The 22,884-nt window shown below is 40.8% G+C and overlaps 1 protein-coding gene across 7 annotated transcripts in view; it reads right to left on the bottom strand.

Annotated features, from left to right (window-relative positions):
- Window positions 1–14,268, bottom strand: part of PPP4R3A (protein phosphatase 4 regulatory subunit 3A) — a 43,878-nt gene extending 29,610 nt beyond the window's left edge. For 4 of the 7 annotated variants that reach the window (XM_036315668.1, XM_036315650.1, XM_036315678.1 and 1 more), the window contains exons 1-3: window positions 14,095–14,268; window positions 5,475–5,530; window positions 1,936–2,034 (exon numbers count right to left, since the gene is read on the bottom strand). In XM_036315668.1, the coding sequence (XP_036171561.1) occupies window positions 1,936–2,034; window positions 5,475–5,530; window positions 14,095–14,236 (297 nt within the window). In that variant the 5' untranslated portion in view covers window positions 14,237–14,268. Of the gene's footprint in view, window positions 1–1,935; window positions 2,035–5,474; window positions 5,531–13,171; window positions 13,321–13,405; window positions 13,542–14,094 lie in introns of those variants that run through there. The other 3 variants (XM_036315698.1, XM_036315707.1, XM_036315688.1) reach the window with 2 other exon arrangements.
- Window positions 14,269–22,884: the final 8,616 nt, after the last annotated feature.

The raw sequence follows: 22,884 nt of genomic DNA on the forward strand, positions 1-22,884 counted from the left end.
GCTCAACTCAGAAAGGTGAACGAGAACAAAACTTGTCTGAATGGGTGCTAATAATTTTAGCATACCTGAGCTCATTAATTTCACCTTTTTTGAGAGAACTTTACGGACAAAACCTTGAGGAATATGCTATAAAAATAATGTAATGGAACAGAAAACAAAGAAGGCATTTAGATGTTAGTCTCTTAGAAGGAAGCGACAGCTTGACAGGTAAGTTAATTTCTGAAAAACACAGCTGAGTAGAATGCATAGCAGAGATAAATTCTGTAAGTTAAGGAAAAACGGTCTCAAGGACACTGTAGCTTCTATTAAGGCCGTGGCTCTCAAATTTCAGGGTGCAATAGAATTGCCCAAAGCAAGGGTTGATGAACTATAGCCAAACTTGGCCTACCACCTGTTTCTGTAAATAAAATTTTATATGAAGAGAACCACTCCCATTTATTTAAGTGTTATCTATGGCTATTTTTGCACTAAAACAGCATATTTGAATAGCTGTTAAACTGAAAGTCTAAAATACTTAGTTTTCGCCTTTTACAGAGAAAATCTGACCTAAAATTCTTATAAAAGCCATGCTCTACCAGGCCAGTGTAGCTCAGTGAATTGAGCATCATCCCATGCACTACGTGGTCACTGGTTCAATTCCAAGTCAGGGCACATGCCCGGGTTGTGAGCTTGATCCCCAGTAGGGGGAGTTGCAAGCTCAAACCCCAGTATGCAGGAGACAGCTGATCAATGATTCTTTGATCAATGATTCTGTCATCATTAATGTTTCTATCTCTTTTCCTCTCCCATCCTATCTAAAAATCAATAAAAACATTAACAAACAAACAAACAAAAATAAACCATGCTCATGCTGCCGGTCTGAGGACTAAACCTCGATAACCACTGAATTAAAGAATCTGCTCGATTGTTCTCCATCTAAAAGAAATTTTAGAGATAGAGAAACTATCCTTAAGATGCAATGGTCTAAATGAGTCCATAACAAGAGCCAATGACTTAAATCATTGGAGCACATAAAATGCATTCACAATAAATTATGGAGATTATAGACTGAGGTACTTGTCACTAGGAAAGTCCAGAATCAACTAGAACATACAAGATGAAGTTGAAGAAATAGTGAAGAGCCACAAAGGTTACTGAACAAAGAGTGATATGATCAGACTTGCATTTTTAAAAAGGCCACTCTAGCTATGTTATAGATTTGAAAAGACCAGTCAAGATGAAAGCAAAAAAAAAAACAGCAAAATGATGGTGGCTTAGTAAACTGTGATAGTGAAAATGAAGATAAGTGAATGGATTTAAGATTTAGAATTGAGCAACTGAATGAATATAAGGGGTAAAGGAAGGATAAACACAACCTTCAAGTTTCTGGTTTCAGCAAGTGGATGGCATTTACTCAGATGAGATGAGGGATATAGGAAAATGAACAGATCTAAGTGAGATTATGTTTGGTTTTGAATTATTAAACCTGAGATGCAAGTGAGCCCTAATGGATGAGCTCTCAAAGGCAGCTGAATAGAAAACTGGCATCCAGCCCTGGCTGGGTAGCTCAGTTGGCTAGAGCTTCATCCTGATACACCACGATTGTGGGTTCAATCCCTGGTCAGGGCACATACCAGAATCAACCAATGAATACATAAATAAGTGGAACAACAAATCAACTTCTCTCAAATCAGTAAGAAATTAAATAAATAAATAAATAAATAAATAGAAAACTCTGGCATATAGCAAAGGTCTGTCTGGGCTGGATATCTGGTGTCAAGAAACTGAACTTTTCTATAATTCAAGCTTTTCACAGAAAGCAGTAAATATAAAAGATCTATATGAAATGCTTGTGTATAGGATTTATTTAAAATCTTGGGCATTAGCTGAAAGCACAGCAAAAAACCCCCCACAAAATACTTAAGAATATGTTGGTTTTCTAGTTTTTAAAATTACCTGACATATTTTCTCCCAAATTTCATCACATCCAGCTTTTTCTTGAAAGCTAAGGGCCAAATCATAGTTTTCAGCTTCCGACCACACAATCAAAGTATCCTTGGAAGAAAAAAAGAAGCCTGAATTATTAACATACATTACCACGAACTGCTTCGAAGTATAAAGCAAATTAAGAAAACAAAGAATTGAGAAGAGTACTCATTTTTACTTTTTGAAACACTGGTATCAGTAATTAACTATGCCTTTTTATACTTCACTTGAAAACTTTCTCTTTAGAAACTTAACCAATATATGGAAAGCATGACAAAATGAGCATACGAACTAAGTGTGCTAAAATACAGGGTGAGCACTGTGTCCTATGCTTGCACATTAAGTTACAATTTAGGCTCAGAGAAAAGTCTGAGCATTTAATAACTAGGGCATGTTATGAGGATGGGACTGCTAAACCTAGCTCCTCCTCCTGTTGTCAACATCAAGTGCTCCTTATCTGGGGCCCATGAACTATTGGCTAAATGTGTAGTATGTGAGTATTCATCTAGACAGTTTTTAAACATGCACCAGTGTTGTGGTTCAAGAAGCAAGGTCCTACCACCACTTTACACTTACTCACTTTTTTTAATAACAGTAAGTTCAATCAACAGTTTTTATTAAGATATAATCTCAGCAAGACACTACACTTAAAACACAGAGACCATTTTATATCCCCTGTAATATAAAATAATGTGTGTTCTACAATATGCATGGTATAATAAAATATTTATAGGGTCTAGGTATCTTCTCAAACTTGCACACTGACATGCACACTGTTTCACAGCAATCAACCATTTCAAAAAAAAGGGTCCTCCAATTGAGAGAAGTCTATGAAATGTTGAAGGACACTAGGGAGAGTTACATTTAAATCCAACTGATAAGAAACTGGAAAGAGCCGATCAAAGGCTGGCTAAGCATCTATTAGGGTACTAAAAGTTCCTGTATTGAGGAGGAAACATGATTAGATTATATTTAAGGTACCTTAAAGGATATCTATTAACACTGTGCCAGTTTCTAATACTTTTCATTATCAAAGACACTTCTTACTATACATAAATGGATCCCATGTTTAAAAATTTGTCTGCTACACTTGCATATTAACTCTGTTCAGTCAAGTATGTAACTGTCCATCATAAGACCAATATATTCTCTCACTGAACTAAAGTGATGTTAGCCAGAAGTGTACACTTGATCAGGCTGTGCAGCATTACTAATACAGTGAACCCTTAGTTTTTTAACTTAATTGGTTCTGGAAGGCAGTTCAAGAAGCGATTTGTTTGAAAACTGAATCATTTTTCTCCATTAGAAATAATGTAAATTGAATTAATCTGCCAGACCCCCAAATGATTCCATCGTAACCTTTCTTATATACAGTACATATCTAAGCTCTATTGTTGTTCTTACAACTTTCCTTTTCACTTTTCTCCTATTACTAACCTAAGATTCTTCAGATCCATGGTGACTTACTGTATATATTTAGTAATCAGCAACAAAAGCCAAAAAAAAACCCCCAAAAATATTCATGGCACAATTTCTTGAGATGTTAACAACGCAAGATTTAGCAGTAAACTCATACTCCCACATTCTCTTCTTTGACTCCTGAAAGACACATGACTGATTGTGTTGTTGGATCGAGAACCGAAATTTTGTTCGACAACCAAGATGTTTTTCCATGAACAACTTGGTTGAGAACCAAATTGCTAAAGGTGGGAGACGTTTGAGAACTGAGGTTTGACTAGTGGAAATCTATAATCTTATTTAGAATTTTTAAAAATAGCTCAAATCCCCCTCTTTACTATCTTCAAGAACTTCTAGAGATCATGGATCCCAGGCAGGTAATCTGTTCCATATTGATGAGTAGCTGTTCAGGTTCAAAATAATTTACATGAACATTATAAGATCAACATGCCAGAAATTCTCTCCCTGAGCCTTAGTTTCTTCAACTTTAAAATGAGTACTGATGCAAACTGTTATGAAAAGTGGCGATAGCACCCACTGGAACAAATCTAAAACCATCACATTAGTATATAAGATAGATTTAATAAAACTATAAGCAACTGCTCTGCTACAATGTATATTCAGAATCACTGGGAGATTTCATCCGCTAATTATCCATGTGGCAATTTGGAAGTTAGAAAATTTTTACAACTTGCCCTTCTGTTTTCCTTGTAGAGCCTAATTTTCATCAAATCACCTTGCCTGTTAATCAATAGGTTAATCATTAATAGACATGGATTTGCTCATTCATCCTCAAAATAGACTCAATCTTTCCTTTTTCTTAGGATATGCTTTTACATTTCAGCTAAAACCTCAAAACATGAATTTATGTATTTAAGTATGAAATATCAAAGCCAAATAGTCTAGTCTCCAACCACTCAAATCAAACCTAAAGTTTTCTTAAAAACACTAAATACAACAAAGACCATTAAACTACTAGAAAAATGTTTCATATTGTACCGATGTTTTGGGACAAATAAATCACCATTAAGTAAATTTAGGAGTTAGTATCAGCTTTCCTATGTATTCTCTGTGTCTTTTCAAGCAAGTCGCAATCTTTAGGCATCAATTAATGTACAAAATAAAGACAATACTGACTTCCTTCTAGCAGTATTTTAGTGCTGGTGATGAAGCAAAGCACTTTTATTTTATCTCTGCACCTTCAGGGCAATGAGGAAACTGATACTGATTTCACTGGCTTTGTAGAGCAATATGTGTGTGAGTTCTAAATTAATACCATTTGTCGATAGTGCTAGTAGTACTAAGTGAGGGAAAGATTTACTTTCTGGTATCTCTTACATATCAGAAAAATACAAGAAAGAATATACTCAAATTGAAAGTTGCCTTAAAAACTGTAACATCAGTATAAAGTCCTCTTCAGGCTATGTAAGAAATCAGATTCTTGCCCTGGCCGGAATCTTAGTAGCTCAGTTAGTTAGAGCATCGTCCCAATATGCCAAGGTTGGAGATTTGAACCCTGGTCAGGGCACATACAAGATCAACCAATGAATGTATAACTAAATGGAACAACAAATCAATGTTTCTTTTTCTCTTTCTCAAATCAATAAGTAAAAATTTAAAAATGAAGAAATCAGATTCTTATCTACACTGATTTGTTGTAGAGGGATACAAATATTTCTTCTGCACTAGCATCTACAACAACGAAGGACTTGTGTTAATGGCTGATGATTACATCAGTTGCCACTTAGTTTTTTTACACTTTAGGCAGAAACAATAAAACTGAGTTGTTTTACCTTTTGAGTATCGAAGCTCACCTGCTAGACTACCTGGAACATAAACTTGGCTTAATACAAATCAAGTTTTTTTTTTAAATTTAGAATGATTGTTTCATATGCTAAACATTGATAGAAATTGTATTTTAGAATTAGACTGGCAAAGTATGTTGTAATCTGTTCTTAATTTTTCATTATAAGGAATCAGAGAGTAAATTTTCATCCAATCACCAACTGAGAAGATAATATGCAAAATAAAACACATCTTCATATTTTTACCTGTTGTTTCTGGTATGCAGTGTTAGGATTTATTTTGGATTCTAAAAGTAGAGAGCCTAGGAAACAAAAGAAAATATATTCCATTATGTAACTGCAAAGCAGCAAAACGATATATTCTTTACATACACACATATTTTCTTTTCTGAACATTTGATGCACACACAATTTCAGCTAAGGAAATTTCTTATTACAGGAATTACCACACTTCTCCATCTTCAAATAATTTATCTCATTGTAAGCTAATTTGCACACTTCTGATCCCCCCACTCTCCCACCAGCAGTAGCATAAGACTCATGATATTTAGAAAATAACTACTGCTTTGTGACAAAAAGCAAATTTTAAAACTAAACTTCTTTTTCCTCGTCAACCAGTTCGTTTAACCCCCAAAACACTAATCTAATGTCAGGTTCTGGCCCAAAATGCTTGAGAAGAAGCAGGTTTCTTTGCACCTGTCTCTCACCCAAAGCTTCCATTTCTTCTCATATAACACTTAACAGCTGCTTTACCCATCCCAAATAGTAACTAGACAGTTGAGAAAAGGGCGCTTATCAAAAGTCTTCAACTAACTTTGTAAATATTCTTGTACTGTTTTAACTACCAGAACAAAAATTGTATTCTATTATTTCCCAAAGAAATCAGAGTATGTTAGGTATATTATGAATCAAACTTCCTTTTTAAAGATGAATCATGGCATGTAATTACACTTACAACATGGTTTCCATGAGAAAATACATCCCCCAAAAAACCTATTTTGAAATATATCATGCCCTAAAAAAAAAATTCATCTCTAGAAATCTACATAAATAAGACAGTAGAGTGAACAAAACAACTGGATTACTTTGTAACATTTCAGAAGATGCAAGAGGTCTAGTGTCATAGAACTAAGGCAACTAAATAAGTAATGCTTCGTTAAAAGTGAAACTGCACAAAAGCTCAACCTAACCGAAAGGAAAAATAATGATCAAAATTAAAAACGTTTGCTCTGGCCGGTGCTGGTTGAGCATCGACCAATGAACCAGGAGGTCATGGTTTAATTCCTGGTAGGGCACGTGCCTGGCCGTGAGCTTGATCCCCAGTGGGGAACGTAGAGGAGGCAGCAGATCCTAGATCAGCCGTGGGCAAACTACGGCCCACAGGCCGTTTGAAATGAATAAAACTAAAAAAAAAAAAAAGACCGTACCCTTTTATGTAATGATGTTTACTTTGAATTTATATTAGTTCACACAAACACTCCATCCATACTTTTGTTCCGGCCCTCCGGTCCAGTTTAAGAACCCATTGTGGCCCTCGAGTCAAAAAGTTTGCCCACCCCCGTCCTAGATCCTCTCTCATCACTGAAATTTCTCTCTCTCTTTCCCTCTCCCTTCCTCTCTGAAGTCAATAAAAACACTAAAAAAAAAAAAAAAAGACGTCATTGGCAGTGTTTGTAATAATAAAAAACTAGAAACAATCTCTATGCCAGATGTTCTCAAAGTGTGGGGGTCTCTGTGCCAGATGTTCTCAAAGTGTGGGAATCTTAAGGGGTCTGGAAAATCAAAATTATATTTATACTAGAGACCCAGTGCATGAAATCGTGCACGTGGGGGGGGGGGCGATATGGAGATCCCCTCAGCCCGGGGCCTGCTCCCTCTCACAGTCTGGGAGCCCTTAGGGCAGGGGTGGGCATACTTTTTGACTTGAGGGCCACAATGGGTTCTTAAACTGGACCGGAGGGCCGGAACAAAAGCATGGATGGAGTGTTCGTGTGAACTAAAATAAATTCAAAGTAAACATCATTACATAAAAGGGTATGGTCTTTTTTTTTTTTAGTTTTATTCATTTCAAACGGGCCGGATCCGGCTCGCGGGCCGTAGTTTGCCCACGACTGCCTTAGGGGATGTTCAACTGCTGCGGAGGCAGGAGAGGCTCCCACCACCACCGCTGCGCTCGCCAGCCATGAGTCCCGCTTCTGGCTGATCAGTGCTCCCCTTGTGGGATTGGGCCAAAACTGGCTCTCCGACATCCCCCGAGGGGTCCTGGATTGCAAAAGGAAGCAGGCCAGGCCAAGGGACACCACTGGTGCACGACCGGGGTGGGGAGAGACACGGGAGGCTGGCCAGCCGGGGAAGGGACTATGGGAGGACTCCAGGGAGTATCCAGCCTGTCTAGCTCTCCGATGGGCCAGACCCAAGCAGCAAGCTAACCTACAGGTCGGAGCGTCTGCCCCCTGGTGGTCAGTGCACGTCATAGCGACTGGTACACCGGTCAACTGTCTTCCCCCTGGTGGTCAGTGCTCATCATAGTGAGCAGTTGAGCAGCCTTAGCATATCATTAGCATATTATGCTTTGGTTGTTCGGTTGTTCTGCCATTCAGTCTATTTGCATATTACCCTTTTATTATATAGGATTACGCTCTGATTGGTTGAACAGCCGACAGGTCAACCAGACACGATATTAGGCTTTTATTATATAGGATTACTAAAAGGTGATTTGAATTTTCTATCCTTATTTTTCTTAGTGTCCGTACTGTGATATTGTAACAGGCTAACTGAAGAGGAGAATAATCTTTTAAAAAAATTAAGCCAGGCATTAAAGAGATTTGTAAAACTATAAAATAATAACTCTTTTTCATTAAATTTCTTTTTAGAAAAGCTCTTGAAAGTCTTAGTTTTAATTTCTAATATGGTAAATATCAATAGATACATCCTACATAAACAAAAGCGTTTGGGGGTCCTCAATTTTAAGTGTATAAAGGTGTCCTGAGGAAAAAGTTTTGAGAAGTGCCACAAACAATGACTGTGTGAATTAAACATACAGTGGAATATTATTCTACTTTTAGATGAGATAGATCTGTGTATCCTGACACTAACAGATGCACCAAATATACTGACAAAAAGGAGGTCTATACTACATTCAGGAAATGGGGGAACAATGGTAGTAGAGGGGAAATGCCACTCAGAACACCACCAAGACAATTATGGGTCAAAGCAGTCATACATTGACAGCAAGAAAAACTCACAATAAAACAAATAGTACACTTTGAGTATAGTTAAAAATGTTTCCTCCCTGCTTCCCGATACCTTGGTTCCTCCTATAAAATGCAATGTGAGAGCTTTTTTCTTTTCTTTTTGTATCCTGTTGCCAAGCCCCAATAAACCTCATCAAAACAAACACCTCCCAGAGGTGGGGTGAAGGGTAGTTGGTAGTGCAGACCAAATTATCATTCCAAAAAGTTTAAATTAGCCTGGATGCAGCCCACAGATAGCTTGTTTGATTCCTAGTCTAACAAACATATTCATATACGTATGTAAAAATTTTAAAATGAAAAGATTTTACATTATAATAAATCTAGATTTCTTGCTGGGTGCAGGAAAAGACCACAACTATCCAATCAAAGAACCAATACACCCTGGACGTGTGGCTCAGTTAGCTGGAGCATTGTCCTATATACCAAAATGTTTCAGGTTCATATGGTAGGCAACTGATAGAAGTTTCTCTCTCCCTTTCTCTCTCTAAAATCAATAAAAACATATCCTTAGCCCTGACCAGTTTGGCTCAGTGGATAGAGCGTCGGCCTGAGGACTCTAGGGTCCCGGGTTCGATTCCAGTCAAGGGCATGTACCTTGGTTGCAGGCACATACCCAGTGGGGAGTGTGCAGGAGGCAGCTGATCGATGTTTCTCTCTCATCGATGTTTCTAACTCCCCATCCCTCTCCCTTCCTCTGTGTGTGTGTGTGTGTGTGTGTGTGTGTGTGTGTGTGTGTGTGTGTATGTAACAAAAACATACCCTTGGGTGAGGATTTTTAAAAAAATTCAATACACCAAGACTTATGGTTGGAAAAAATAATACCTCATCATAGGGATGTTGTAATAACTGAACATTTATATTAAAATGCCTATCCTAGTATCTAGTACATAATTAATAATTAGCACTCTTGTTTTTTTAGGGCATGAAGAGAGTATCACCTCACTGGCATCACTGTACTGGTAAATATAATAGAAAAATTAGTATTGAAAATGATGATCCAGAAACACATTACAAATGAAAGGTTAACAGGCTCATTACACTGCTTAAAAAAAAATTCAAGCATATATTTAAGAAACATTACATGAAAATTGTTGCGTTTTAATCTCTGGTATACAGTTTTATTGAGCTAGAAAATTCATTTATTTATAAGTTATTTCCTTTTATTGGAGAACTGAGATATTACAGTCTCTATAACTTCTGTGGTTCTATTTTTAATATCAACCAATAACCAATCAGATTCAGGCAGTATGGGATTATCTTAGGTCTCATCCTTACTTTTGATTTGGATAAACACTTAAGGTTATTTCAGAATGAACAGCTCCAGCCTTGTCACTCCTGAGTAAGCAGTTAAACCTCTAGGCCAGTGGTTCTCAACCTTCCTAATGCCGCGACCCTTTAATACAGTTCCTCATGTTGTGGTGACCCCCAATTTCATTGTTACAAATTGAACATAATTAAAGCATAGTGATTAATCACAAAAACAATATGTAATTATATATGTGTTTTCCGATGGTCTTAGGCGACCCCTGAGAAAGGGTCGTTCGACCCCCCAAAGGGATTGCGACCCGCAGGTTGAGAACCACTGCTCTAGGCTTTTCCAGTATATAGTTCTTATCAATACTCAAAGCTAAGGGCAGGGGCTCAGGTACAATGCTTCATTGGTAAGAAAAACCACCACCAAAAACGAGTTAATGGAAGTCCAAATCTCATCTGGATAGACTAGTGAATGCTTTATACCTATAGCAGGTCTGTGTTCCAAGTCCCTCTCTTCCTGATTTTGTGGTCCACCAAATTACAGGTGATATATAAAAACTGAAATGGGTTAGGAAAAAACATCGGTAGCATAGGCCACACCTATGTCAAGTCTTCACTACACTCCCCATCAACTATATCCAATATAGTTAATGCCCCTCAAAACTTTATCACCTGCAACAGATGATAAATAAGGGTTTGGTTATCCTAAACCTATTAATTTTCTACAATATAGGTCTACACAAGAAAAAAAGTATTTAAATCAACTTTTCAAATGAACTATTTCTTTGTACTGATACTAAGCTCTTCTTGGTAGCTAAATCTGAAATGCTTCCTGTATGTAAGATTTATAAGAATAGCAATGAAAAATGCCGATGCCACCTGGCCGGCGTTCCCAGTGGTTAGAGCAGCCGTGGGCCAACTACGGCCCGCGGGCCGGATCCGGCCCGTTTGAAATGAATAAAACTAAAAAAAAAAAAAAAAAAAAAAAGACCGTACCCTTTTATGTAATGATGTTTACTTTGAATTTATATTAGTTCACACAAACACTCCATCCATGCTTTTGTTCCGGCCCTCCAGTCCAGTTTAAGAACCCACTGTGGCCCTCGAGTCAAAAAGTTTGCCCACCCCTGGGTTAGAGCATCAGCCTGTGCACTGGAGGGTCTCAGGTTCCATTCAGTTGCAAGTCTGATCCCTGCCCTCCCCACCTCCAGGCACATGTGGGAGGCAACCAATTGATGTGTCTCTGTCACTTAACATATTTCTCTCTTCCTTCCCCCTTCCTTCCACTCACTCTCTCTGAAATCATTGGAAAAATATCCTCACTACTCTGGTGAGAAAAAACAAAAACAAAAAACTGATGCTTTCTCTGTTCATTTCTCTCACCACAGCAGCCAAAACAAGACAGACTTTCCCACCCCAAAGTGTTCTGACCTCCTTTTCTAATTATAGTAGGAGTAGAGGCAACCAAGTTCTACCAGTGGCAGGACAGAACTCCAATTTTTACCATTAGTTAGCAGTGCTACCTTGACCAAAACATTTCCCCATGTCTCATTTTCTTCATGCCTCATTGAGAATTTCAATCAACTTTTTATTGATTTACAATGAGAATGTAACCTTTTAAACTCTGAAATAGTCCAGTCAGATAATAGATAAAACTATTCTGAAATGTAAAAAATACTTTATGAAATGAGGTAAACTATCTTATTTAAGAAAAATACATGTTCCTACAATCTCTTGCCAATAGGAACCTATTGAATAAGGATGCAATGCAGAAAATGGGCTCAGTGGCTTGTTGGGACATCTATCCTTTTCAAGGTAAAATGGGCTACAGATTAGCCAAGCCACTCAGCTTCATGGGGAAAGAGCATACTTACCCAGACAGATGTGCCCTGTAATTGGGAGGCCAGAGTATTTCCATTCAGAAATTGCATTCCTGATTTTCAGATGAGTGTCTAAGCTACTCTAACAAGATAAATGACTCACTGTATAGAAAATCGTAAATACTTTCTATTCATCACAATAAAAAGAAACTTCTCAATGATCTTAAATGGAGAATGAGGAAAGCACACAATAACCGATAACCCCAACTAGCAGTCAATACAAAAACTCCCATGTGTGGCTTGTAGATAGATAAAATCTTCAGGCTAAATTTTTTTTTTCATTTTCTTTGAGATAAGTCTGAATCTAAGCATAAAGCAGCAAATGCAAGTAGACAATATGGGAATTTAAGACTGAACAATTAATGATAATAAAATAATTGATACTAGTTTTAAGTCATAGACTAGATATCTCAATCAAACTCAGTTTGAACACTGACCTTGCTTCTTAACTAAGTTGTTAAGAAACCTCTCTAAACCTCAGTTTTCCTATCTGTAAAATACAGCTAATAATAGGTCCTATACCAGAGGATACCAATAGAGTCTTTGGCACATAGTAGGCACTCAAAAAAAAAAATTGGTTATTCCTATTTGCAATTTTCCTGTTAGAAAAAAACCCCGACTACTCATCAAATTAAAGATTATTTACAACAATATTTCACAAGTATTTACAATTTTCTAAACCCACTCTTTGGATTTAGTTTTCTTTACAATGTAAATTTAACAAGTGTACATCAGTTAATTTTTCTCTAATAGGGAAAGAGATGAAATAAGTTAAGTCCATTGTTTCAGCCATTCAACCAGCCTTATTACTAGATCCCAAACCTTCCAAAGGGAGGGAGGAGGTTTGGGGCTATTTCTAAAGTAGTGAAAATAAAAATGAGGGGGAAGGGAGGGATTCCCATATTATTATGTTAAAAGAGTATGATTCCACATACATAGAAGACGTTTATGACTTTGAGATTTAATGCTTAAAAACAGTTTAAAGACTTTTAGCCCAACTAAATACATGATGTGAAATAGGATTTTGTCTCACATTGTAAGATTTCAGAATCTTAATGGCAAATCTACTCATGCTTTCATCTCAAAAGTTAACTGAACCTACAAACAAAGCCCATGCCTTCCAATTTACTATGTAAAAATTTTCCCAAGCATCCCAAAATGTAGAGGTTAAAAGTCATACACTAACACTTGACATTCAAACTTATATTTTAATAGTCCTCAGAAAAAAATATACCCAATGCATTCAAAATCCTTTAAAATGTCACCAAAAGGAAATAATTTTTCTCCAGTTTTATTTTTGGTAGCCATATTAACCTAGCTAACCTGTTGGCAATATACTCCAAATTACCATTCTTCCATTCAAATTGAAAATCAATGTTCCTAGAATCTTCAATTACACAAGGGTGAGTCTTTGTTTTTTATGTAAGTGGAATTCTGGGTAGAGTCCAATTAAAAGTCTTGCACCTGAAACTTGTATAATTTTGTTAATAGTGTCACCCCAGCAAATTCAATAAAAAGGAAAAAAATTTTAAAAGCAATTTGAAAACAGTTTTACCTGACACGAACATTGTCTTTAAGTGAAATTCACCGTAGGTCACCGAGGGAATTGGCAATCACAAAAGAAAGTCTTTAAAAAGGTGAAACCTTTATTCATTTATTTTTAACAACTTGGTCTTTGAACCTTGAGGGCTGTTTCCAAATATTGGAAGCCTAGGGCAGATTCGAACGGTTTTAAAGATTATCTGCCAACTTTCCCCCACCTGTTAACTGAACCAAATAACGAATATACCTTTAAGCAATCAAAACAGCTGGCATCGAATGATTCCGAACTTGCAAGACCTTTACACAGGGAAGCCACACACGGGATTCCGCACTGCTACTGAAAAGGAAACTAACAGTGCGGAACCCGACTCTACTTTCTCACAGCAAAGGAGCACTTTTCCTCTACGGTGTGTAGAGGTGCCTGAACCGTGGATCCAGGGTAGCCCACCTGCAACAGGATCAGAAAGATGTAGCACAAGTGCTCAAAAAGGGAAAAAAAAAAAAAAAGAAAAAAGCGGAGCGAAGTGTTCTCCCAAGAGGGCAACGGCGGAGAACGCCCCAGCTCCGAGCGGGGTTGCGGGCCGGCTTCGCAGGCGGGTGAGCGGCGGCGGCAGGTCGGATGGATCGGGGCCTTTCTCAAGGTCACTGTCGCGCACAAGAACCGCCCGGCCCGGACTCCCGGTCCGCTCCGACCTCCCCTCACTCCCAGGCGGCGCGGCACAGCCCGAACCCGCCGGGCCCCGCTCGTACCCGCAGGTGCCGCCGGGCGCTGGGAGCAAGAACGTTTCCACCGCTCGCCGAGCAGCGCCGGGGCCGGGGGACCGGCGGCCCGCCCTATCCCAGGCGGCGGGCGCCCCCTCCGTCCTCGTAGGAAGCGGGCCCCCAGCCCAAAGGGGACCCGGGAGGCGGGTCCCGCCGCGCAGGGGGGTCACTCACCGTCGCTCTCGGCCCGGACGAGCAGGGACATGCCCTTCAGCCGCTCCACGTAGCCGGACGACACGTGCCCGGTGCCCCGGTCGTCCCACTGCCGGTCCTCGTTGAGCGTGTAAACCTTCACCCGCCGCCTGGTGTCGGTCATCGTGCCGCCCAGGGGCCGGGGCAGAGGCCCCGCCGGAGTCGCCCAGGAAGAGGGGCCGGCGAGGCGGCCGCCGAGGCGGAAAGACGCCGCAAGCGGAGGGCTCCCCGGCTTCACTGCCGCCGCAGGCCGCCGCGGGGCCGCGCAGCCGCCGGCATGGCCCGCTCCCGGGCAGAGCTGTGGGCCCCCGCCTTTCCTCGCCTCCGGGGCCTCGGCGCTATTGTCCAGCCCCGGCCAGCCCGGCCGTCCCGAGGGGGGCGCGCAGCTCTTCGCAGCCTCCCGCCCGGCCGCGGTGCCAACTCGGGGCGCCGGTCACTGTCCTGCTCCCGCTTCCACCATGTCGTCCGCGAAGCCGCTTCCCGCGCCGCCGCCGCCGCCGCCGCCTCCTCAGGCGGCCGCCGCCATGTTTTCCTTCCTTATACCTGGCCCTGCCACCGCAGCCGGCGGCTCCGCTCCGCTCTCCTGCTTCGAGTGTCCCACGCCGACAGGCGCCTGCCCCTGCCGCAGCTGCTTCCCCTGCGCGGGAGACGCCGACAGCCCCAGGAGCCGAGCGCCCCAGGCTATTGGAAACCTCTTTCCTCCGCCGCTGCCACCGCCTCTTCCGTCTTCCTCACAGAGCCAAAGCCGCCGCCATCTTGGTTCGCCCCTCAATAGCGGCGCGCGGGGCCACCCAGGCAGCAGCTGCAGGGGCGGCCCGCTGACCCCACCATTTAAAGAGACAGGAGCGAGGCCGGGAGCCTCGCTGCCTCGAAGGCCTCGGACGGAGGCGGGAGGCGGGCGCCGAGGGGCGGAGGTGGCGGGAGCACAGGGTGCGGAGGAGGGGGAACGCTGGTCGCGCCGGTGACGGCCGGGCTCCCTCGCGCTCCCTGCACGCACCGTCGTGCGAGCGCGGGGCGGCGTGTACGTGCGTGCGTGCGTCGATCCGTCTGCGTGCGTCGCGCCCTGTGTTCGTCATCAGCCCGGCTCGGGGATTCGGCGGGGTGGTGGACCCGCCTCCTGCCGGGCGGTGGTGCTCGTGTTCTGGGCCCTCCGCGAGCTCGGTTGTCGGGGACTCAGAGGCGGCCCGCGGTGCAGCCCGCGGTACTCGGCCTGGGGCCGTGCGGCGGCGCGCCCGCTTCTACGACTGTCTTTTCCCGGCCGCCTCTGGGGCTGGGCTGGGGACCCGGAGCCTCTCGAACTGGAGGCCGTTCTCCTTTGGGAATAAATTGAAAACCTTCTGGGAAAGGCCACAGGTTTGGGCAGAGGACAGCCGATGGCTTTGGGAGCTGTGTGGGGCACTCGCTGGTGTTGCGAGTGTAGAAACTGGGGACATTTTCTCGGCCTGGGACCAAGTCCAGAAAGTGACTAGTCTTGCCCTGGCCGGTGTGTTCGGTGGTTAGAGCGCGTGGGCCCACGGACGGACGGAAGGGTCGCGTGTTCGGTTCCGGTCGAGGGCACGTACCTGGGTGCAGGGGAGGCAGTCAATGGACGTGTCTCACATCCATGTCTGTCTGTCTGTCTGTCTCCTCTAGTCCCTCCTTCCCCGTCTACTCAAAAAATCACTGGGAAGGATATCCTGGGTGAGGATTAAAAACCAGAAAGTGACTAGTCTGAAACCTCACCTTGCAATTCAGCTGCTACCTCCATTTCATTATCCTTTATCAGCACAGTTATTTCCTAGCTGTCCATGTTGCAAAAAGAACTTGAGGGACATAAGAATAAAACGTGCTACTGAAGAGTCAGGATAAGTAATTCTCAAAGTTACAGGTTAAGCACGGTTAATCTTCATAAGAAATAGCATTCTGATTATTCCTTTCCTGCAAGTCACCATGTGAGGGGCTTTTTCCATGTGCCAGGCTGTCTAGATGACGGGTGTCCACTAGAAATAAGATGCGAGCCGTATATGTAATTTTAAATTTATGGTAGCCACTTTGTAAAAGGATAAAGAAACTGCTGGCATTTATTTTAATAATTATTTTCTTGAGTGCAAGCTCTTAAAAATATTAATAAATAATGAGACATTTTGCATTTCTTTTTTTGTACTAAGTTTAAAATGCAATGTGTTCATTACCCTTGGTGTAAGTTTCTATTTGGATGCTAACTTTTCATTGGAAATACCTGATCTGTATTTAGATTTAATTAAATTTACCATCAAAAAACATTCACATGCTCGTTATTTCTTTTTTTATTTTATTTTATTTCTTAAAGTATTACAAAGAGTATTACACATGTCTCCTTTTTTTTCCCCCTTGACGTTCCCCCGGCTTCCCCCACCCCCCAGTGTCTTGTGTCCATTAGTTATTCTCATATGCATGCATATAAGTCTTTTGGTTGATCTCCTACTCCCCCCAACCCTCCCCAGGGTTCCCACTGTAGTTTGACATTCTGCTCAATGCTGCTCTGCCTCTGTATCCATTTTTGTTCATCAGTCTATAATGTTTCTTATTATCCATAACTGAGTGAGTTCATGTGGTATTTTTCTCAGCTTCCCGGGGCTGTCTCCGTCTCACAGGGGCCATCTCAGCCTCACGGGGGCCGTCCCAGCCTCATGGGGGCCGTTTCAACCTCACTGGGGCCGTCTTGACCTCACCAGGGCCGTCTCAGCCTCACATGGGCCGTCTCACATGCTCGTTATTTCAAACATACTTAAAATGTTTCCAAAACGGAATCAACTACAGTACCAATTTTTTAATTTAAAATTTAATTATAACTAAGTGTAGTTTAGAATTCAGTTCCTCTGGCCGCATTTTAAGTGCTCAGTAGCCACATGTGGCTATGTCTACCCTTAGGGCAGGTTCAGGTGGTGAACACTAACAGGAATTTCACATCAAACTTGCAGCTTAGTTTGAGTTCTAACCATCTATTCAGAAGGAGGCCTGAACTCTTCCTCCCCCAGCGTGTCAAATACAAAGAAGGGCAGCTTGAGAGTTCCCTCATTTACAAACAACATGAAAATTAGAGATCCTGAAGAGATTGAAGAGGAAGAGCAGGCGGCTGCTGAAAAGCCTGTGAGGCTGTGGCCGAGGAGGAGCTTCAGGGTGAAGGGGCCACTCCCGCTCCTGCGTTGGCTGCTGCCCAGCCTGAGGGCGCAGGCAGGTCTGAGGGGGCAGGTGCCCTCGGTGCCCATTCAGCAGTTTCCTACCGGAGACTGGAGCGCTCAGCCTGCCAGGAAGACCGGTCTGCAGCCCCCACTGCTCAGGCCACCGAACAGGTAGGAACAACCAGAGTGGTCCGGAGCTGTTCTTCCACAAACTCAGAATGGAAAGAAAGTGGATGGAAAATAAAGTTTATTTTAAAAAATCCTGGAAAGTTATAAAAAACAAAGTAATTGTTTTTTGTTATAAAAAGTAAAATGCAATCATTTCAAGCATCAAGACATGGCAATAATTTTGTCCGCTTTGACACAGAAAGACATTGTTAAATGTACTCACATTATTGCTTATTTGATCCCCAAACCAAACCTGAAATAATTTGTGGAAAAATCATGTTTTCTTATAATGTACTTTTAAAGTGACTTGAATATCAGGGATTATTTGTTGAATAAAAAAATATTTAAAGTTATATATGTTATAAGAAATATTAATTATGAAAGTACTTGTATGCATGTATAGGAGCATACCCCGTGGACACAGACAGTAAGGGGGTGAGGGCGTGTGCTGGGGGTGGGAACGGCTGGGGAGAGGTCAATGGGGGAAAAGGGAGACATATGTAATACTCAATAAAGAATTTAAATTTTTAAAAAATATTATGTTTAAATGAACTGTTTAATATGATCTTAAAAAAACAATTGAGTTGTATTAGTCAGGGTCCTATTAGAGAAACAACCAGTAGAATATATTTGTACAGAGAAAGATTTCGAGGAATTGCTTATATAATAGTAGGGTTCGGCTAAGCAAATCTGAAATACATAGGGCAGGTCTGCAGCAGACTGAGAACTTGGGCAGGAGCTGACACTGCTAAAAACAGAAGTTTAAGCAAAAATTTCAAGGACACATGTAAAACACGGCGAGACATATAAAAGTCTAATATAAAATATCTATACAGTCCCTGTGAGGTTGGTTTAATAGATCTGATCAATATTTCCCAAGTGAAATGTGTCAGAAGTTTGAAATCTAGACTGTGCTCAAAAATTTATTTCAAACAGTCATGGTATCTACTTAAGGAACGAGTTCTATAAAACCTAAGGAGCATATCAGAAGAAAGTTTCTTAAAACACAAAACTAAATCCCATCTATGTCATTCTTAAAAATGTTCTACATCCTACATTCTAAGAAATGGCTCTTGTAAATGGGATGAAAAGATGTTTTGTCAGTGAGAACAGTTATGCGTGTATTTAACTACCTGTATGACACCAACCAGATGCTGGTTATGGGTATAATTATCTAATTCCTTTCCTTGAGCTGCAGTAACAAGTTACCACAAACTGCCTGGCTTAGGGCAACAGAAGTCCACTTCTTCAGTTCCGGAGGCCAGAAGTCGGAAACCGAGGTGTCAGCTGAGTGGCACTCCCTCCAGAGGCTCCAGGGGAGAGAATCTGTTCCTGGCCTTTTCTAGCTGGTGGATGCAGGTGTTCTTGGCTTGTGGCTGCATCACTCCAGTCTCTGCTGTCATGGTCACATCGCTTCCTCCTCGTCTGTGTCTTCTGTGTGTCTCTCAAACCTGCCTCTGCCTTTCTTTTATAAGAACAATTGTGATGGCTTCTAAGGCTCATTCAAATAATCCGGAACAGCCTCCCCATCTCAAAATCACTAACTTAAAGGCCTTCCCCCTTCCCCCCAATAAGATAGCATTCCGAGGTTCCAGGAAGTAGGACATGGATCTGTGTTTTTAAGGGCCACCACTGACCTCACTACAGGTGATATGATGCAAAATAAAATTAAATATAGCTACTCTTAGGATAATATCTTAAGATGATTAAGAGTCATGAGGAAGCCAATTTGAATATTAGCATTGTTTTCTGTCTAGTTAAGTTGAAAGTCTTAAGCAGTCTTTCTCTAGGTCCTTGCTGGGTAGCTCAGTTGGTTAGAGTGTTGTCCCATTATACCAAGGTTGTGGGTTGATCCCCAGTCAGGATGTATTCAAGAAGCAACTAATGAAAGCATAAATAAGTGGAACAACAAATCCATCTCTCTCTCTCTCTCTCTCTCTCTCTCTCTCTCTCTCTCTCTCTCTCTCTTTCCCCCTTCCTCCCTTCCTCTTCTCTCTCTAAAATCAATAAATAGAATTTTTAAAAGTCTATATATTAATAGTCATAAAGGGTTTTAAGTATCTCAAAGAAAAGGAACTAAATTAGAGTAGCCTAATATTTACATTACTAATGTAATTGAATCAGTTTACTTACATTTATTACCAGCAGTGTTTTGATCATATTGAAGCCATTAGTCTCAGTGTACAACCCTATTCCAGTCCCTTAAAGGAACAGAATGTCTGGAAACAAAATGCAAGGTTTCAATATAACTACAGATGCTTTTCAAGTTCAAAACAATTGTTTATATAAAACATGCAGGTGAGAACATGCAACCAAGACAAGTACTAGTAATGCTGAATTCTGAGAAAAATACCATAAACGAACTACATTTAATGCCAATTAAGGAAGAGAAAGTTCAATATAAAATACTTGACTGTAAGGATATCTTTATGACTCTTTATAATGAAAAAGGAAAATTATTCTTTTTTTTGGAAAAAGAATATTGAGTTCTAAACATTAGCAAATCATAAGGTCAAATAGAATATTGACTTACCAGAAATTGAATGTTAAACATTAATTAATTGCTAATATTACATAGAATCCGGTTTATAATCACCATTTAATAAATTACTTGTTAAGTACTGCCAACATGTCATTTCGTAGTGTAAATTACGTGTCATAGTAATACGCAATGACTAATCCACTGATAGCCCTAAATGAAAAGCCCAATAAACACATAGTGAACAAATGCGTTCAGAAGTTGCCATTCTTTTTAGTAGCCTACGAATGATAAAAACTTATGTTCTGCAACTACTTGAATACTCAAAAATGTTGATATTTAATTTAAAATTTTACAGTTAATTTACTTAAGAAAAAAAACTCCCTGGAAAGATTCTTTGGAAATACTGTAACTTCTGAAGAGGAATGTAATTTATATGTAAGATTCTTTCTAAGGTTTACACACTTCACATTCTCTGGGGATATGATGCTTCAAAGGCTAAAGGGGTTTTCACAATTTCATATCCTGTAAGTCTCCCGTGAAAACATGACTGGAACTTTATTTGTTACAGTTTTCAACAATTAGCCTAACAATATCTAAGAAGCACTCTTTTAAAAAATTTTTTTTTTTATTGATTTCAGAGAGGAAAGGAGAGGGAGAGAGAGAGAGAAACATCAGTGATGAGAGAGAATCATGGATCGGCTGCCTCCTGCACGCCCCCTACTGGGGATCGAGCCCGGAAACCCAGGCATGTGTCCTTGACCGGAATTGAACCTAGGACTCTTCAGTCTCCAGGCCAACGCTCTATCCACTGAACCAAACCAGCTAGGGCTAGGAAGCACTCTTAATAAAAACATGATCAGACAAGAAAAAGCTAAAGGAACTCAGCACCTCCAAACCAGTATTACAAGAAATGTTAAAAGGCCTTCTTTAAGAAGATGAAGAAGGGAAAAGAAATGACTAAAATGGCATTAACTACATCAGTATTAATAACTACTTTACATGTAAATGGATGAAATGCTCCAATAAAGACATAGAGTGGCTATATGGATAAGAACACAAGGCCCATACCTATGCCGCCTACATGAGACCCACTTCAGATCAAGACACACAGACTGAAAGTAAAGGGATAGAAAAAGACATTTTATGCAAATGGAAATAAAAAAAAAGCTGGGGTAGCAATACTTCTAATCAGACAAAATTGACTTTAAAACAAGGATTATAACAAGAGAGAAAGAAGGATTCATTGATTTCACTTCTGGGTGTTTTTTCATAAGAAACCCAAAACATGAATTCGAAAAGACATATGCATCTCTATGTTTATTGCAGCATTATTTACAATAGTTGAGCTATGGAAGCAACCTAAGTACCTATTGATAGACGAATGCATGAAGAAGTGGTGCATATATACGATGGACTATTACTCAGACATAAAAAAGAATAAAACCCTGCCATTTGCAAAAGCATGGATGGACAAATGAAATAAGTCAGACACAGAAAAACAAATACCATGGGATTTCACTTATATGTGGAATCTAAAAACAAACAAACCACCACCACAACAAAACACAACCAAACAAACACCAAGAAACAATTGACATGATCAGGGCTGCTCTAGGTCAGATTATAAAGTGTCCAAGTTATTCTTTATACTTTTTCATTCTCCCACCTTCCCTCAGTGCCCCTTAAACCATGAATGCTATATCCTCCTTTTACAACCAGGTACCAAAAAGAGTGATTACATGTGCACTATGTCTTCCGTACAAAAATAAACAAGGCTGCATGGACTTTGGGCATGTTATCTCTGAAATGTGAGCAATGATTGCTCTCAGGAGAACGGGATATCCATTCAGAATACACTGAGGACCGTCCTGTATTATGGATCGCCAGTGACTCAAATATCAGTGTCCATTCTCAGGACTTTTTATGAAAGCACTTAGTCAAAATGTATACATACTGAAATAGAGAGAGAGAGAGAGAGAGAGAGAGAGAGAGAGAGAGAGAGAGAGAGAGAGAGAGAGAGAGAGAGAGAGAGAGAGAGAGAGAGAGAAACAGTTGCAATGTTATAGTAATTTTCAAAGGATTTCAATATTTCAATATTTGAGCGTGTCACATCTAGTGGCTCCCTATACTGCTTTCTGTTGCATTTCCTATCTGTGCCAGAAGGTGGAGATATTCCTCACTGGAATGATCATCCCCCAATACCCCTCGCTAGTTCCTGACCCAGGACGTGCAACAAACATTCTCTTTGAATTCAGGAGTCAGCTTTTTGAAAATTCATAATGGCATTCACTTCTTGAGTTTTAAAACATTAAACAATAGGAAAAAAAAGTTGGGTGGTGGGCACACAATGCAATATGCAGATGATGTATCGTAGAATTGTACACTTGAAACCTATGTAATTTTATTAACCAAGGTCACCCCAATGAGCTTAATTAAAAAGAAAAAAACATTAAAAGAGTGTTGGCTCATTCGATAAACTACATGTGAGAATGCCTGGCGGAGAGCTGTATTTTAAACAGATTTGAAGTTGAGAATACCTTTATGTTTCTAAATGAGGAGAAGGGGCCCTGACCAGTTGGGCTCAGTGGAGAGAGCGTTGGCCTGCGGACTGAAGGATCCCGGGTTCGATCCCAGTCAAGGGCATGTGCCTTGGTTGCAGGCACATCCCCAGTGGGGGGTGTGCAGGAGGCAGCTGATGGATGTTTCTCTCTCATCGATGCTTCTAGCTCTCTATCCTTTCCCTTCCTCTCTGTAAAAAATTCAATAAGATATATTTTAAAAAATAAATGAGGAGAAGAGGATGAAGAACAGAGTTGAAGGCCCAATGAACGACCGGGCCACTATTGTCACTTAAAATTTAATAACCAACATACTTCTGATTTCTGTGTGCCTCACCTCTTACGTCCCTTACCAGGAGAACCTTCTCATCTGCACATTAGAGGTTGCAAAGCACTGATCTGACGGTCAAATCCAGTTTACTGC

Source organism: Myotis myotis, unplaced genomic scaffold, assembly GCF_014108235.1.
Source record: "Myotis myotis isolate mMyoMyo1 unplaced genomic scaffold, mMyoMyo1.p scaffold_m19_p_1, whole genome shotgun sequence".
Lineage (NCBI taxonomy): Eukaryota > Metazoa > Chordata > Mammalia > Chiroptera > Vespertilionidae > Myotis > Myotis myotis.